Raw genomic sequence first — 16647 nt, forward strand, 5'->3', positions numbered from 1 at the left:
TTCCACAGGTTCACCACTCTCTGGGTGAAGAAATTCCTCCTCATCTCTGTCCTAAATGGCTTAGCCCTTATCATTAGACTGTGACCCCCGGTTCTGGACTCCCCGACCATCGGGAACATCCTTCCTGCATCTAGTCTGTCTAGTCCTCTTAGAATTTTATAAGTTTCAATGAGATCTTTCTTCTAAACTCTAGCGAATATAAGCCTAATCAACCCAATCTCTCCTCATACGTCATTCCTGCCATCCCAGGTATCAGTCTGGTGAATCTTCACTGCACTCCCTCCATGGCAAGAACATCCTTCCTCAGATAAGGCGACCAAAACTGTACACAATACTCAAGGTGTGGTCTCACCAAGGCCCTATACAACTGCAGCAAGACATCCTTGCTCCTGTACTCGAATCCTCTCGCTATGAAGGCCAGCATACCATTTGCCTTCTTAACTGCCTGCTGCACCTGCATGCTTACCTTCAGCGACTGGTGCACAAGGACGCCCAGGTCTCGTTGCACTTCCCCTTTTCCCAATCTATTGCCATTCAGATAATAATCTGCCTTCCTGTTTTAGCCACCAAAGTGGATAACCTCACATTTATCCACATTATACTGCATTTGCCATGCATCTGCCCAATCACCCAACCTGCCCAAATCGTACTGGAGTTTCTCTGCATCCTCCTCACAGCACATACGCCCACCCAGCTTTGTGTCGTCTGCAAACTTGGAGATATTACATCTAGTTCCCTCGTCTAGATCATTAATATAAATTGTGAATAACTGGGGTCCTAACACCGATCCCTGCGGTACCCCACTAGTCACTGCCTGCCACTCGGAAAAAGACCCATTTATTCCAACTCTTTGCTTCCTGTCTGCCAACCAGTTTTCTATCCAAGTTTTGCTATTAAAAAAAATGCAACTGGTTGTCCAGGGAGGGAGAAATACAACAGGTGCTGATCAAGCAGTCCAAGGTACTCAAACCCTCTAACTGTAATTGAGGAACAGGAGGTCCCACTGGTAGTCTGTCATCGAAGAATGCTGCTCAGAAAAGCAGACTTCACCATAAAGCAGATTTACAGTGAGGGGCAGCGTCCACTGAAGCAGAGGAACACCCTTGTGTAACAACATATCCTGCGATAGATGCTGTTTGCCACACTCAACTCTTTGATAGGCTTTGCCCAGGTTCATACTGATCTGACGCACTGCCTCAGAGACAAATTATTACTCTAGCGCCGATATGCACCTTCCTTGGGGGGTAAGTGCCTCTTCTTCCAGTATCTCATGCTGATTAACTGACTGAGAAGCAGAGAGGTCTGCTATTCTATAGTGCTTGGTTATTAAGGCAAGGAGAATGTTGATCTTTATACACTCAAACTGGTACGGGAAATTCCAAGTGTGAAAAATTAAGGCAGTTAGCCCATCCCTTTTTCTTAACTAAGATCCAATTTGGAGATATTACACCAAGATGGTATGTACTACCACTGGGAATAGAACTTACTGGAAAATTTGTTTGAATGTTAAGTCCGCCATGGAGTATCAATAACACTGTAAAATCAAGTCAGTGACAGTGTGAATGAAAAATAATTGCTCTCTAAATATCTCGAACAATATCCAAACTTTATAGCAATCATTCTTTTCTGGATCTTCTAAATTGTATACTTTAAAGCATTTTTAAACTTACTTTTAGGTTTTAATGCGCTGTTAAGTTTGATCTTCAATGCTGCACTTGGTACTCTTTGTTTTTTGTGGTACATGTCACCAGCTTTTTATTTTTTCATAACACCGATTATTAACCTTGACATTTCAGCTCATTACATCTTTGCAGCAGTCACAAACCGTCAAACATAATGCCAAAGGATCCTTTACACTGACTAAATGAAACATTCTCGACTTCAACACCCCAGGAAACATTAAGCATTGCACCCTAGTCTTAGCAGTCAATAGGCTTTGCAGCAACTTCAATCTTTATATCCCCAGTGGTTATCAGATATTACAGTGTGCACCACACCTTAGGAAGGATATATTGGCCTTGGAGGGGGCGCAGCGTAGGTTTACCAGAATGATACCTGGACTCCAAGGATTAAATTACGAGGAGAGATTACACAAATTAGGGATGCATTCCCTAGAATTTAGAAGGTGATCTGATCGAAGTTTTCAAGATATTAAGGGGAACAGATAAGGTGGATAGAGAGAAACTATTTCCGCTGGTTGGGAAGTCTAGGACTAGGGGGCATAGTCTAAAAATTAGAGCCAGACTATTCTGGAGTGAAATCAGGAAACACTTCTACACACAAAGGGTGGTAGAAGTTTGAAACTCTCTTCCGCAAACAGCAATTGATGCTAAATCAATTGTTAATTTTAAATCTGAGATTGATAGCTTTCTGTTAACCAAAGGTATTAAGGGATATGGACCAAAGGAGGTTTATATGGAGTTAGGTCGCAGATCAGCCATGATCTCATTGAATGGCGGAACAGGCCCGAGGGCTGAATGGCCTCCTCCTGTTCCTATCTTCCTATGTACGTGCTTACGTCACTCAAATAGGAGCCGCAGGGCCAAGAGGTGATATAAACAGCAGTCGCCCTAGGCTTCCTTTCAGTGAGCATCCGCACTTCCTGTGGTTTGACTAGTGCCACAGGCTGTGTGCACACTGAGACCAATATTCTAACATCATTAACAGGCTTTTGCTGTTGAGCAGAAGAGGGGATTATTCTACTGCTTTCTTGTTTCGCTCCTCTCCACATCTGAACCAAGGATGGGGAAAGGTGCTCAAGTGCAAGGCCTACTGTAAAGAAAAACATTGGATAAATTTGTATCCAACAACAGCTATCCTGACAATCAAGAGTAATTATTTGTGACATAGTCATGCATCCAGTATAAAAACCTGGTACGATGTATGCACCGTGACCAATACACCAGATTTTATAGTTAGTGGTTTCTTCAAGATTCCTGATGGTGTTGTTCTACACACAGTGAGGTCCTTTAAAAGGCACTCGTTTTCAATTTGTCGCATCTGTTTAGATGAGGATACAAAGCACAGAAAGAATTATAGCCTCAGCTTCCTTTAACATGGCGGAGTTTGGAAATACAAGAGACGTGCTTGGCATTTGCAAGTCATCACTTGTAAAGAAAGCAGAATTTTTTTCCCTGTAAGAAAGAGTGAAATTTGTGTCTAGAGTTCAGTTTTCAAATATCTACAGTTAAAAAGGAAGTTGTCCTGCCTCACACAAATTCAGTTCGAAAGATTGCAGACGTGAGCCAAAGTTCCTCAGGCGCCTCACTGGGTCAGTGAGTCAGACACAGGAGGCACAATAGAGAGACAGGATTTGTGGTAGAACATGGGCTGCTCAGAATCCTGCCTGCAGCCAATCTGCACAAGGGCCTGGGAATAGACAAAACCTAGGTATGCCCCCAAACATGGCGCCTTGCATTAGATGGTGAGAAGAGCGAATTCCTTGGCCTTGGACTCCAATGCCTGTTGACCTGGAAGCCAGGTTGAATCTGGTATATAGATCTCGTCAGTGGTGGAAATGGAACCCTTTGGGAAGCTAGGCTTGGGACTTGGTCCGGACATCCCCGACCCCCCACCCACCCAACCAAATCCTAGCTTATTAGTAATATTGGCCTCTTTATACATAAAGGGGGCCAATAGAGCTGATTAAATACAATTGCAAAAGAGCAGCTTGTCGGTACCACTTTTCCTGTCCCCTCATAGAAATGGTGTGGAGATGCCGGTGTTGGACTGGGGTGGACAAATGTAAGAAGTCACAACACCAGGTTATAGTCCAACAGTTTTATTTGAAATCACAAGCTTTCGGAGCGCTGCTCCTTCATCAGGTGAAGTGGAGAGATGCATAAAGACAGAGCTTATACAGTCAGAGAATAATGCCAGATGATTACAGGTAATCTTTCTAACTGCCATTTATCACACCTCGGCAGAGAGATAGTCACAGCGATCAAAGGTGTGAATGGTGTCCAAACAGGTCAGTCAGGAAAACATTACATCAAAGAACAATGAGGTGGGGTCACAAGGGGTCAAATGTTGCAGATGCTGGGGTCTGTATGAAAAACAAAAAACAGACAAAAAAACATTTTTTTTGCTGGAAATCACAGCAGGTCCGACCGCATCTGTGTAGAGAGAACAAGCCAACGACGACTCGAATCTGGGTGACCCTACGTCAGGTGGGGTTACATGTAGCGTGACATGAACCCAAGATCCTGGTTGAGGCCGTCCTCATGAGTGCGGAACTTCGCTATCAGTTTCTGCTCTACGATTTTGCGTTGTCGTGTGTCTCGAAGGTCGCCTTGGAGAATGCTTACCCGAAGTTTCAGGAGAACAGCGACCACGACACCACACAACCCTGCCACGGCAACCTCTGCAAGACATGCCAGATCATCAACACAGATACCATCATCACACGTGAGGACACCACCCACCAGGTACATGGTACATACTCGTGTGACTCGGCCAACGTTGTCTACCTCATACGTTGCAGGAAAGGATGCCCCGGAGCATGGTACATCGGCGAGACCATGCAGACACTGCGACAATGGATGAACGGACACCGCGCAACAATCGCCAGGCAGGAGTGTTCCCTCCCAGTCGGGGAACACTTCAGCAGTCAAGGAAATTCAGCCTCCGATCTTTGGGTAAGCATTCTCCAAGGCGGCCTTCGAGACACACGACAATGCAAAATCGTAGAGCAGAAACTGATAGCCAAGTTCCGCACTCATGAGGATGGCCTCAACCGGGATCTTGGGTTCATGTCACGCTACATGTAACCCCAGCTGACGTAGGGTCACCCAGACTTGAGTCGTCCTTGGCTTGTTCTCTCTACACAGATGTGGCCGGAGCTGCTGTGATTTCCAGCAAAAAAATGTTTTTTTGTCTGTTTTTTGTTTTTCATACAGACCCCAGCATCTGCAACATTTGACCCCTTGTGACCCCACCTCATTGTTCTTTGATGTAATGTTTTCCTAACTAACCTGTTTGGACACTATTCACAGCTTTGATTGCTGTGACTATCTCTCTGCCGAGGTGTGATAAATGGCTGTTAGAAAGATTACCTGTAATCATCTGGTATTATTCTCTGACTATATAAGCTGTGTCTTTATGCATCTCTCCACTTCACCTGATGAAGGAGCAGCGCTCCGAAAGCTTGTGATTTCAAATAAAACTGTTGGACTACAACCTGGTGTTGTGTGACTTCTTACATTTGTCCACCCTCATAGAAACATAGAAGATAGGAGCAGGAGTAGGCCATTCGGCCCCTCGAGCCTGCTCCGCCATTCAATGAGATCATGGCTGATCATCCAAATTCAGTACCCTGTCCCTGCTTTCTCCCCATATCCCTTGATCCCTTTAGCCTTAAGAAATATATCTAACTCCTTCTTGAATATATTTAATGAATTGGCCTCAACTGCCTTCTGTGGTAGAGAATTCCACAGGTTCCCCACTCTCTGGGTGAAGAAATTCCTCCTCATCTCTGTCCTAAATGGCTTACCCCTTATCTTTAGACTGTGACCCCTGGTTCTGGACTCCACCACCATCGGGAACATCCTTCCTGCATCTAGTCTGTTTAGTCCTGTTAGAATTTTATAAGTTTCAATGAGATCCCCTCATTCTTCTAAACTCCAGCAAATATATGCCTAATCGACCCAATCTCTCCTCATACGTCATTCCTGCCATCCCAGGTATCAAGTCTGGTGAATCTTCGCTGCACACTCTCCATGGCAAGAACATCCTTCCTCAGATAAGGCAACCAAAACTGCACACAATACTCAAGATGTGGTCTCACCAAGGCCCTGTACAACTGCAGCAAGACATCCTTGTTCCTGTACTCAATCCCTCTCGCTACGAAGGCCAACATACCATTTGCCTTCTTAGCCGCCTGCTGCACCTGCATGCTTACCTTCAGCAACTGGTGCACAAGGACACCCAGGTCTCTTGTACTTCCCCTTCTCCCAATCTACTGCTGTTCAGATAATAATCTGCCTTCCTGTTTTTGCCACCAAAGTGGATAACCTCGCATTTATCCACATTATACTGCATCTGCCATGCATCTGCCCAATCACCCAACCTGTCCAAATCTTACTGGCATGTGCCCAATGTACACCCACAAAATTAAGTGGCCCTGCCCTGACCTGGATACTCTGGGGGAAGGAGGGAGGCGGGGGGGCGGGAGTGGGGGGGAAATCAGGAGGAGAATTCACAGCTACCCACTCCGCCACAATTCTGCCAGCAGAGTGAGACCAAGGAGTTTCGGCCCCTGGGTGTCTGCATGAAAGCCCCAGTAGCATCCAAACCCAAACCAATCAAACTGTTGGACCTTTGAAGGGCCAAAACATAAACAAAGAGATCTGATTTAAAGACTAGTAACTGTTGCAATTAGGGTTGCAAAGGGGTGGAAAGTTTCCGGTAAATTTCCGGTAATTTTCCACGGGAAGTTTAGCTTGGGAATTTTGGGAATTTTGCCCAAAAAAGCACATGCTAGCATAATATTGTTTTTTTTGTATTTCTTTCTTTTTTTTCCACAGGTCCTCTCTTAAAATTACTAACAGAGATGGAATCTTAATTATTAAGGAATTTCTTAATCAATATATTTATCTTCTTACTTGGCTTGTTTTAATAAGTACAAGTTTTGTGTGTGACTGTGAACAAATGTGTCCTGATTGGTTGGATGAGTGGATGAGCGATTAGCTCCCTCTATTTGTAATATTTGCATATCGAATTGTGATTGGCCTGCAGGCATCTGTAAGACTGCTATAGTTTTTTTAAGATCCAGGTTAGGGGTCCTGAGGGAAGTCATTTTGTTTTCTGCTGATGTTGTGATGATGCAGTAAGTAAATCAGACTTTATACCAAATAAACCAGTTACTTGTTGAACTCTGTTGTCCTTCAATTTAAAATATACAAAATAATACACTATTGGTGATGTAGCATCGTGTGTGTACAGGTCTTGCTTCCATCACATGGAGCATCAGCAAAAATGTACTCACCCTGTTGCAATCGTGCTGATCGACCGCAGTTCGACACAGAGATGAATGCCCTTTATTTCTCTGCATAGAACAATGCCACGTTTACCGTCGGTTGTGTGGAAGCATTTTACCCCAGGCATTAAAGATGGAAAGACTGTGTACATATGCAAACACTGTAGAAAACCATATGTAAAGAATGCCACAAAGATGCAGCAGCATTTATCCAAATGCAACAACTTCACTCAAAGCTCACAGCAGTCAGCCCAGAGTTCCTCTGCTTCCATTCAAGAAGATGATGGTTCTCATTCAGCATCAGGCTCCTTATCATCAGCAACTCCTGGCCCACTTGGAAGGTTCTTTGATACAATGGATAACCATAGCCAGAAGAATACAGATGAGTGCCTTGCTCGAGCTGTATATGCAACAGGCTCACCCCTCATGCTCACAGCCAATGTGTACTGGAAGAGATTTTTCAATGTTATTCGCCCTGCATACTGTCCTCCCACCAGACATGCTTTGTCTACTTATTTGCTGGAGGCTGAGTATAACAGAGTCCAAGGAAAGCTCAAAGAAACGATAGCGATGGCAGACTGTGGTGCAGTTATCTCAGATGGGTGGTCAAATGTACGAGGGGAGGGCATCATAAACTACATCGTCTCCACTCCTCTCCCAGTGTTCAAGAGCACAGACACGAAGGACAACAGACACACAGGCACATACATTGCTGATGAGCTGAAAGCGGTCATCAACGATCTTGGATCACAAAAGGTCTTTGCAGTAGTTACTGACAATGCTGCGAATATGAAGGCTGCTTGGGCTCAAGTGGAGGAGGCCTACCCTCATATTACGTCTATTGGGTGCGCAGCTCATGGGCTTAACCTGCTCCTCAAGGACATCATGGGTTTGAGAACCATGAAAGCACTGTACAAGAGAGCCAAGCAAGTTGTTAAGTATGTCAGGGGAAAACAGGTAGTTGCAGCAACCTACAACTCCAAGCAAATGACAAAGAACAAGAACACCACACTGAAGCTGCCCAACAACACTAGATGGGGTGGTGTTGTCATAATGTACAACAGCCTTCTGGAGGGTAAGGAGTCGCTGCAAGAAATGGCAATATCCCAGTCTGGGGATATGGAAACCACCATCAAGAAAATACTGCTGGATGATGTGTTTTGGGAGAGTGGTTAGCAGCCTTAAACTACTCTCACCAGTAGCATCTGCAATTGCTCAGATTGAAGGAGATGACGCTGTCTTGTCAGATGTTCTCAGGCTTTTTACTGATTTAAAAGAACAAATCAGCATTGCCCTACCCACATCCCTGCTGCTCAAAGCAGAGGAGAAGGCAATTGTTCAATTCATACAGACGCGTCAAGAATTTTGTGTCAAGCCGATTCATGCTGCAGCATACATGCTGACCCAAAGCATGTTGGGAGACCAATACTTTCTGGAGAACAGATCAACAGCGCTTACAGTGTGATTTCTACCCTCTCACACCATCTCAATCTGGATGTGGGCAAAGTTCTGGGAAGTCTGGCAAAGTTCTCTACCAAGCAAGGTCTTTGGAATGGGGATGGGATATGGGAATCATGCAAGCATATCAGTGCACATACCTGGTGGAAGGGACTTTGTGCATCTGAGGCCCTGTCACCTATTGCATCGGTGATACTCCAAATCCCACCTTCATCAGCGGCCTCTGAACGAAACTGGTCACTTTTTGGGAATACGCATACAAAGGTGCGCAACAGGCTGACTAACAAGAGAGTGGAGAAACTGGTGGCTATCCGGGCGAACCTACAACTTATTGAGCCAGATACAGAAGTGTCCACCACACAGCTAGACACTGACACAGAGGAGGAAATGGACACGTCAGAGCCAGAGTCAGAGAATCAGGAGGAGCAATGAGGAGTAGAAGACTCAGAAGACTCATGAGTAGAAGACTCAAAGGGACAAAATAAGGACAAATTACAGGCTAAATAAGCTGACGCTCTTTTTATTTTATTTTAGATGGGTCTTTTTTGTGGGGGTTCAATAAAGTTCAAAATTATAACCTAAATAAAGTTTTGAAAGCCTGTTTTTATTTGTATGGAACAGTATGTCTATTTTGACGACAAAGATAATATAAGGGTCAGAGACAAAAACCATCAGTGTGCAAAAAAACTCAAAATTCCCATATATTCCCAAAATTCCCATAAATTCCCGAAAATTCCCATGGAAAGTTTCCTCTTTTAAAAATTCCCAGAATTTTGCAACCCTAGTTGCAATGCTGCTTAGTACATAATCTGGCAGGGGCCCAGACAGCCTGCCCCTGCCCCTTCAAATTACTCAGATAAAGTATGTGATTCCACATGAAGTCCACTGGTCCGCATGTCCTTTGACCGCACCAAGTTCAGAGGCCAGAAATTGATTTTCAATGCGCCCTGCTAAAGAGGGCTCCAATATTCTATTATTAGGCAAATGCAGGTTTTGTGGAATAGTGAAGTCACTGAAAGTGACCCTTGAGATGTAACATGCTATTTAGAGTGAAGGAGTTTAAACATCTGTTGGGGACAATAGATAACATCAGCCTGCACTGCACATTCCATCACTAGAGTGACTGGGCCGTCTAAAGACAAAGCATTCTTTTCATTTTAAATTACAGAGTGCTTGACCTCTAGCCTCAAACTCTGCTGATCCACAAAATCTGAAGATTTATTTATATTTGCCCATTCCAAAGAAAGAATAACTTAATTGTTATTAATTTCTATAAAAAATAAAGTTATTATTATGGTCTCAATAAGATTACTTACATTTACACTAAAGGAAACAAACTCATGCCAGTTTACCTCAAAATATTTTTTTTTATTCGTTCCTGGGATGTGGGTGTCGCTGGCAAGGCCAACATTTATTGCCCTTGAGAAGGTGGTGGTGAGCCAACTTCTTGAACTGCCGCAGTCCGCGTGGTGAAGGTACTCCCACAGTGCTGCTAGGGAGGGAGTTCCAGGATTTTGACCCAGCAACGATGAAGGATCGGTGATATACTTCCAAGTCAGGATGGTGTGTGACTTGGAGGGGAACTTGGAGGTGGTGGTGTTCCCATGTGCCTGCTGCCCTTGTCCTTCTAGGTGGTAGAGGTCGCGGGTTTGAGAGGTGCTGCTGAAGAAGCCTTGGCGAGTTGCTGCAGTGCATCTTGTAGATGGTACACACTGCAGCCACGGTACGCTGGTGGTGGGGGGAGTGAATGTTTAAGGTGGTGGATGGGGTGCCGATCAAGCAGGCTGCTTTGTCCTGGTGTTTATTTGCATTTTTTCTGTTTCTTGTTGGCTATTTCTAAATGGGGACGACTGTAATGAGTGTGTGTTTGGCAAACAGATCAAAGCATGATATAAATGTCACTGAAATGCATCATCTGTATGATCTCATCATGATCAAAATGATGCAGGGGCTGTTCGTCGTCCCCCAAATATTTTTCCACATACATTTCTTTCTTTTGAAGAGAGTAAATTATCTTACATGAAAATAAATGAAAGAGGATAAATTCTTTGTAATGTTTAAGAAACAAAAACATATTTCTGTCCCTGTTTAAACAGATATGTAGTTTTTATCATCATCATCTGCCAATTATAGTTAGACACCCTCGCCATCTCTCAAGAGAATGCTTCCGGCTATACTACCGTCTCACTTACAGCAGTACTGGCGACTCAGTTCCAGTTGTTCCTTTGATCTTCTGATGCCAGAGATTTGAGATCAAAGTATCAACAAAGCAAGTGGAATTCAACCGCTGATGGTGCTATTAATGAGACAATATATAGAGTGGTTTATGCCACTGTCCTGTTACCGCTGATGGTGCTATTAATGAGACAATATATAGAGTGGTTTATGCCACTGTCCTGTTACCGCTGATGGTGCTATTAATGAGACAATATATAGAGTGGTTTATGCCGCTGTCCTGTTGCCGCTGATGGTGCTATTAATGAGACAATATATAGAGTGGTTTATGCCACTGTCCTGTTGCCGCTGATGGTGCTATTAATGAGACAATATATAGAGCGGTTTATGCCACTGTCCTGTTACCGCTGATGGTGCTATTAATGAGACAATACATAGAGTGGTTTATGCCACTGTCCTGTTACCGCTGATGCAACCACTTCAAGTCACTCACTTTCTTCGGCTACCGACGGAACAAGGGGGTTGTATTCCCCGGTAACCATGGAACGCAATATACCGGCCGTGGAAGAGCAGAGAACAGCACTCCACGTTTGAGTAACGTGTGCGGAGCTCGTCCTCCCCAAACTTCACTACCACGGCTTACAGTAATGTCATTTCTAATCATTTTTTTTTTAAAAGCTATTTTACTTTGGAGTAGCCAGAAAAAAAAACCTTAATTTACAAGTGAGTCTTAATAATTTCTTTTTGAGGAATTCTGTTTTTTTCCCCTAATGTTTAATTCGGAGTAGAATCCCTATCCCAAAGTAACGACGATTAAAAACACAAATGTGTTTAGCATTTTTTTTAAAAAGAAAAAAGCTGCAACCTTATTAGGCTGTCCATTGGAATTCCTACACAGTATGCGATTATTTGGAAGCCGATTATCACTGAAATGTCACCAGCTGTCAGCCAGCAAATGGAACATACTTCAGCTCCTGTGCGATGGCAGCGATTTGCTCCACTCGGTCCTGGTGTGCAGCCAAGTCGCTCTCAAACGCCTCGTGCTTTCTCAGCATAGCCCGTACTTCAGTCAAAGAGACAGATTCATAGTCTTTCTGCCTCAAAGCGTGATCTTTCCCTGGGGAAGCAAGAACCCATATTAGCCAGGTTAACCTTCCCCTTCCCCCCCCACCCCCCCTCCAAGTATTTTGAACTTACAAATCAAAATTCCTTAAAAAATGTGAAATCAGGGCAGTAACATGGTTTTGGTTTGTGACTTTTCCTTTTTTTTCCCTCTCTCTCCCACATGGCAGCTGTCTTTCACTCTGCCAGCGCATTTCACACTTCATTTAGAGCCATTGGGGTCGATTTTAACTCCGGTGCAGGAATTGGCGGGTTCCCCGAATTCAGTGATTCCCACACGATTCTAAATGGGTCTGTGAGATTGATGCAATTTTAACTCAATTGGCCAATTGATTTCAAGCGTGTGGGAAGCCTTGGCAATTGAGTATTTCCAGTCAGAAAGTCGCAGAATATGACGTCATCATTGCTGCTGCTTTTAAGGTCCACAGCAAACCTTGCTTCTTCTGCAGGCTCCCAAACTTCACCATTAAGATGGCACAGGAGCCTGCAGAAGCAACGGCCAGCAGGAGGGCCAGATCTGCACCCAAATTTGATGAGGCTTCACTCCAGGCATTACTGGATGGTGCTAGGGCCCACAGGGAGGTCCTGTTCCCTTCTTCAGGGAGGAAGAGGCCTCCCAGCCAGACCAAGGCTGTGTGGCTACAGGTGGCAGGTCAAGTCAACCCCTTGGGGCTCACATGAAGAGCGTGGTTGCAGTCCAGGAAAAGACTCCATGACCTTCTTCGCACTGGAAAAGTAAGTACTGTATGAAGTTTCCAACACCCTCAATCTGATCCCCATTGCCTTTCCTCACCAGCACTCAGCTTTACCAATCTCCTCCTGCACATCCCACTAGACACTCACATCCATGCACCCTTACCCATTCCCTCTCTCTCTATGCTCACATTCACAGAACTATTCCACCATGCAGCCCTCACACTCCCTCTCACTCTGATGCTTTGAACACAACTGACTACACACAGGGAGGGCCCTTGGTCTTGCAACCTCACTCCATCTTTGTCTCCTTCTAAGTATCTATGCTATGCAATCTCTGCACTCACTCCTTCATTCTCACTCAACCTCCACTTGTCTCCCTCACTGTAGGAAAAGAGAGCTCACAACAGGAGAGAGCGAGCCAGGACAGGAGGAGGGCCGCCCTCAGTAGCCCAGCTCACCCCCTGGGAGGAAGGCGTCCTGGAGATTGCCGGGGCTGACCGAGATGTGGAAGTTGGGGAAGGACAGACAGGAGCATCCCCGCAAGTTGGTGACAGAATAGTTTTCCATCTCTCTCATTGGCATTGCATGAGTCGCTGATAATGATTCTGAAGCTACATCATATGCAATGTGCATGTAACCTTGGCATCACATCTCTAACTTTTTCCTTGACTCCCCCACAGGACCATCGAGAGCCCCCGTCCCCAGTGTGCAGGAGGAAGAGCCTGAGATGCCAGACTCCTCAGAGGAATCTGCAACCTCTGAGGGCGCAGCGTCAGCAGAAATAAGCGCACCCAGCACCAGCGCAGACACTCACACCTCGGTGGGACCTTCGGGACATAGAGTAGAGTTGTCACCTGGTGTATCACAGCTCACAAGTGAGCATCAGCAGATTGTGGAGACAGGGTCAGCAGTGGAGAGTCCTCGTCGGAGAGCGCAGGACTCTGCCAGCGTGGCTCAGCTGCATGTTGACCCTCTGCCTCTGGGTCCATCCGTAAGATCAGAGGTGATGGAACTCCATGCACAGATGCAGGTGTCTCTGGCAGGTTTTGTCTCCAGGGTCGTTGCGAGTGTGGAGCGAATGGAGGAGTCCATAGCGAACATGAGCAGAACCTTTGTGGAGTCAGTGGCGCATGAACGCATCAACACGGAAAGGATGGCTACCTACGTGGAAATGATTGCTGCCTCCGTGGTAAGGCTGGCTACGGTAGAGGAGAGGGCGGCTACGGCCATGGAGGAGGTTAGTCGCCAGGGTATGGAAAACATGGTGAGTGTTCAGAATAGAATGACATCTCTTGAGGAACAATGGGCAGCTATTGAACAGAGAAACCAGACCTTCATGGAAGTCCTTCTGAGTAGGACTGCCACTATAGATACGGGTCCCCATGGCCCCCCTGATGTGCAGCAAGCTGCTCTCAAGCCACTTGCAGGCACTGAGGGGGACCTGACCCATGAGAGGGAGGTTGGTGGCAGACCTCAAGGAAGTGGGGGCTCCTCTCCAAGTGCTCACACTTCCATGCCACTGCAGAGCCCTCAGTCAGAGCGCCGCCGGAGTCCACACCCAACGGAGATAGAAGTCTCAACCCCTGCACAGCCGCAGCAGACTGCTGGCGAGCCCTCACAGGCTCGCCACCCCAGAGGATGCCCGCCAAAGGTATCGAGACAGGAGCAGCAGGAAAGTGAGCAAAGGGCCTCCACATCTGCTGAAGCCACAGGGGAACCACTACGTAGGAGCATGCGTAAGAGGAAAATAAAGCACAAATAGTCACAAGGGTAGTCACGTGGGTGAAATGCTGTGTATTTTGTAAAAATGCCATCAGTTGTTTGTTTTTCATAAAAATTCGGATGGCAACTTCTGCAGTTGTGGAGTGTGTCATTTTGCGAATGGGGCTGGAGGTCCTCTATTGCCAAGAGGGGAAGGAAAAAAAGGCCTCCCATGCTTCTGGTAGATGCCTCAGTTGAGGAAGCGCTGAGTGAGGGTGGCGAGAGGGGTCTCGCAGGAGGTCACACTGGAAAAGTGTGTGAGGCTCCAACCTTCCACAGGTGTGGTTAGGCCTGGTAAAAGTTGCCCCAGACCTGAGACAACAAAGTCCTGCCACCTGCAAATGATGACTGATCAAATATCCTCTTTAATGTTGGGCCTGCAGCTGATAGTCAGCAAGCCAATAGTGTTCACACCAGGTTTCACAGGCGTGATCCCCATCAGGCGTGTTTTACATGGGAAAAGGGTTAAACAGGCAAGTGCCTGTTAAAATGGGATTATAAAGGCCAATTAGTGCTGTTTAAGGGCCCTAAAGACCAGTCCCACCTGTTGCAGGCAGGACTGATTCGGGTCCATCAGACGCACCTAGGTTAAAATGGCGTGGAGGCGGGAACCAGGCAGGGGGGGGGTCCCAACCCCCAGGTTTGCCGATTTTAACCCCCCACACGCCTAAAAGCCCGCCTGTTGGCTGCGTTATAAATCAAGCCCATTGTCTGTTTCTTTACCTGTCCTATTACTATCTCGTCTCACCTTGAATATCTCCTAATGTCTCTTCTTTCATCCCCTCCCCCATTTCCCAGCCCCCAAACTGCCTTTTGTTTCATTTCCTGCCTTTTCTCTCAGTTCTATAGAAGGGTTTCGACCCAAAACGTTGACTCTATTTCTCTCTCCACGGATGTTGCCTGGCCTGCTAGTTTTTCCAGCATTTTCTGTTACAGCGATATTTTAATCTGTGATTTATTGGATTTTTAAAACATTTTTTTTTTTTTACAGAGTTACTGGTGTTTCAACCACTGCTCGCTATTAACAGATCATAAGTTGTTACAGGATTATATATACACATACTGGTGTATCTCGTGTGGCATTGCTCACAGCTCAGCCACTGGCGGGGAGGATGGTTGCGAGACTGGTTTAATGCGCCTGCTTAAAAGTAATGGGAAGGTTTAATCGAGCTGGAGGTGGACTGGGCCTGGAGAAAGCCATGACAATCACAGAACTGCTGCTAATGTGGACGTAAAAGATTCCATGGCACTATTTTGAAGAAAAGCAGGGGGGCGGGGTGTTCTCTCCTGGCCTCAACCATCATCACAAACAGATTGTCTGGTCATTATCTTAATGCTGTTTGTGGGACTTTGTTGTGCGCAAATTGACTGCTGCGTTTCCCTACATTACAACAAGGACTGCACTTCAAAAATACTTTGTTGGTTGCAAAGCAATTTGGGATGGCTTGAGGTACTATATAATTGCAAGTCTTTCTTTCTTTCTTTCATGCAATGTTGGGGCAGGCGGATATGCATGGGGGCCTGGAAGCATAGACAGACTGTGGAATGAGTGGAGCACAGAGTGAGCCAGGGAATGGAGAGCAATATGGCCTCAGTCTGTATTTTCAGGAACTGATTATCTGGATATGACTATGAGATGGAGACTACCTTTTAGAAAACAAACTCTGTAGTTAAAGAATTCTGACTAATATCCATGTTTAGTGTGAACCATACGATTACATAGGATATACAGCACAGAAACAGGCCATTCGGCCCAACCAGTCCATGCTGGCTTTTATGTTCCACTTGAGCCTCCTCCTGTATTTCCTCATCTAAATCTATCAGCGTAACCCTCTATTCCCTTCTCCCTCATATGCTTATCTAACCGCCCCTTAAATGCATCTACACTATCTGCTTCAACCACTCCCTGTGGTAGTGAGTTCCACATTCTCACCGCTCTCTGGGTAAAGAAGTTCCTTCTGAATTCCCTATTTGATTTCTTGGTGACTATCTTATATTGATGGCCTTTAGTTTTGCTCTTCACTACAAGTGGAAACACTCGCTCTGTATCTACTCTATCAAAACCTTTCATAATTTTAACGACCTCTATCAGGTCACACCTCAGCTTTCTCTTTTCAAGAGAAAAAAAAGAGACCCAGCCTGTTCATCCTTTCCCAATTTCCCTCGCATTTCTGGTGTCACCCTTGTAAATGTTTTTTGCACCCTCTCCAGTGCCTCTATCCTTTTTATAATATGGTGACCAGAATTGTACACAGTACTCCAAGTGTGGTCTAACCAAGGTTCGATACAAGTTTACCAATAACTTCTCTACTTTTCAATTCAATCCCTCTAGAAATAAACCCCAGTGTTTGGTTTGCTTTTTTTAATGGCCTTGATAAGCGGTGTCGCTACTTTGTGATGTGTGTATTTTTACTCGGAGATCACTTTACTCATCTACCCAACTTAGATTCGTATTTTCC

The 16647-nt window shown here is 45.4% G+C and overlaps 1 protein-coding gene across 5 annotated transcripts in view; it reads right to left on the reverse strand.

Annotated features, from left to right (window-relative positions):
* LOC147120998 (alpha-actinin-2-like) overlaps positions 1-16647 on the reverse strand; it is a 143645-nt gene that overhangs the window by 21745 nt on the left and 105253 nt on the right. For all 5 annotated transcript variants that reach the window (XM_085980212.1, XM_085980211.1, XM_085980208.1 and 2 more), the window contains one exon: positions 11576-11726. In XM_085980212.1, the coding sequence (XP_085836338.1) occupies positions 11576-11726 (151 nt within the window). The remainder of the gene's footprint in view (positions 1-11575; positions 11727-16647) is intronic.

Source organism: Somniosus microcephalus, chromosome 3 (genome assembly GCF_052327205.1).
Source record: "Somniosus microcephalus isolate GS21.2 chromosome 3, FLI_Smic_1.0, whole genome shotgun sequence".
Taxonomy (NCBI): domain Eukaryota; kingdom Metazoa; phylum Chordata; class Chondrichthyes; order Squaliformes; family Somniosidae; genus Somniosus; species Somniosus microcephalus.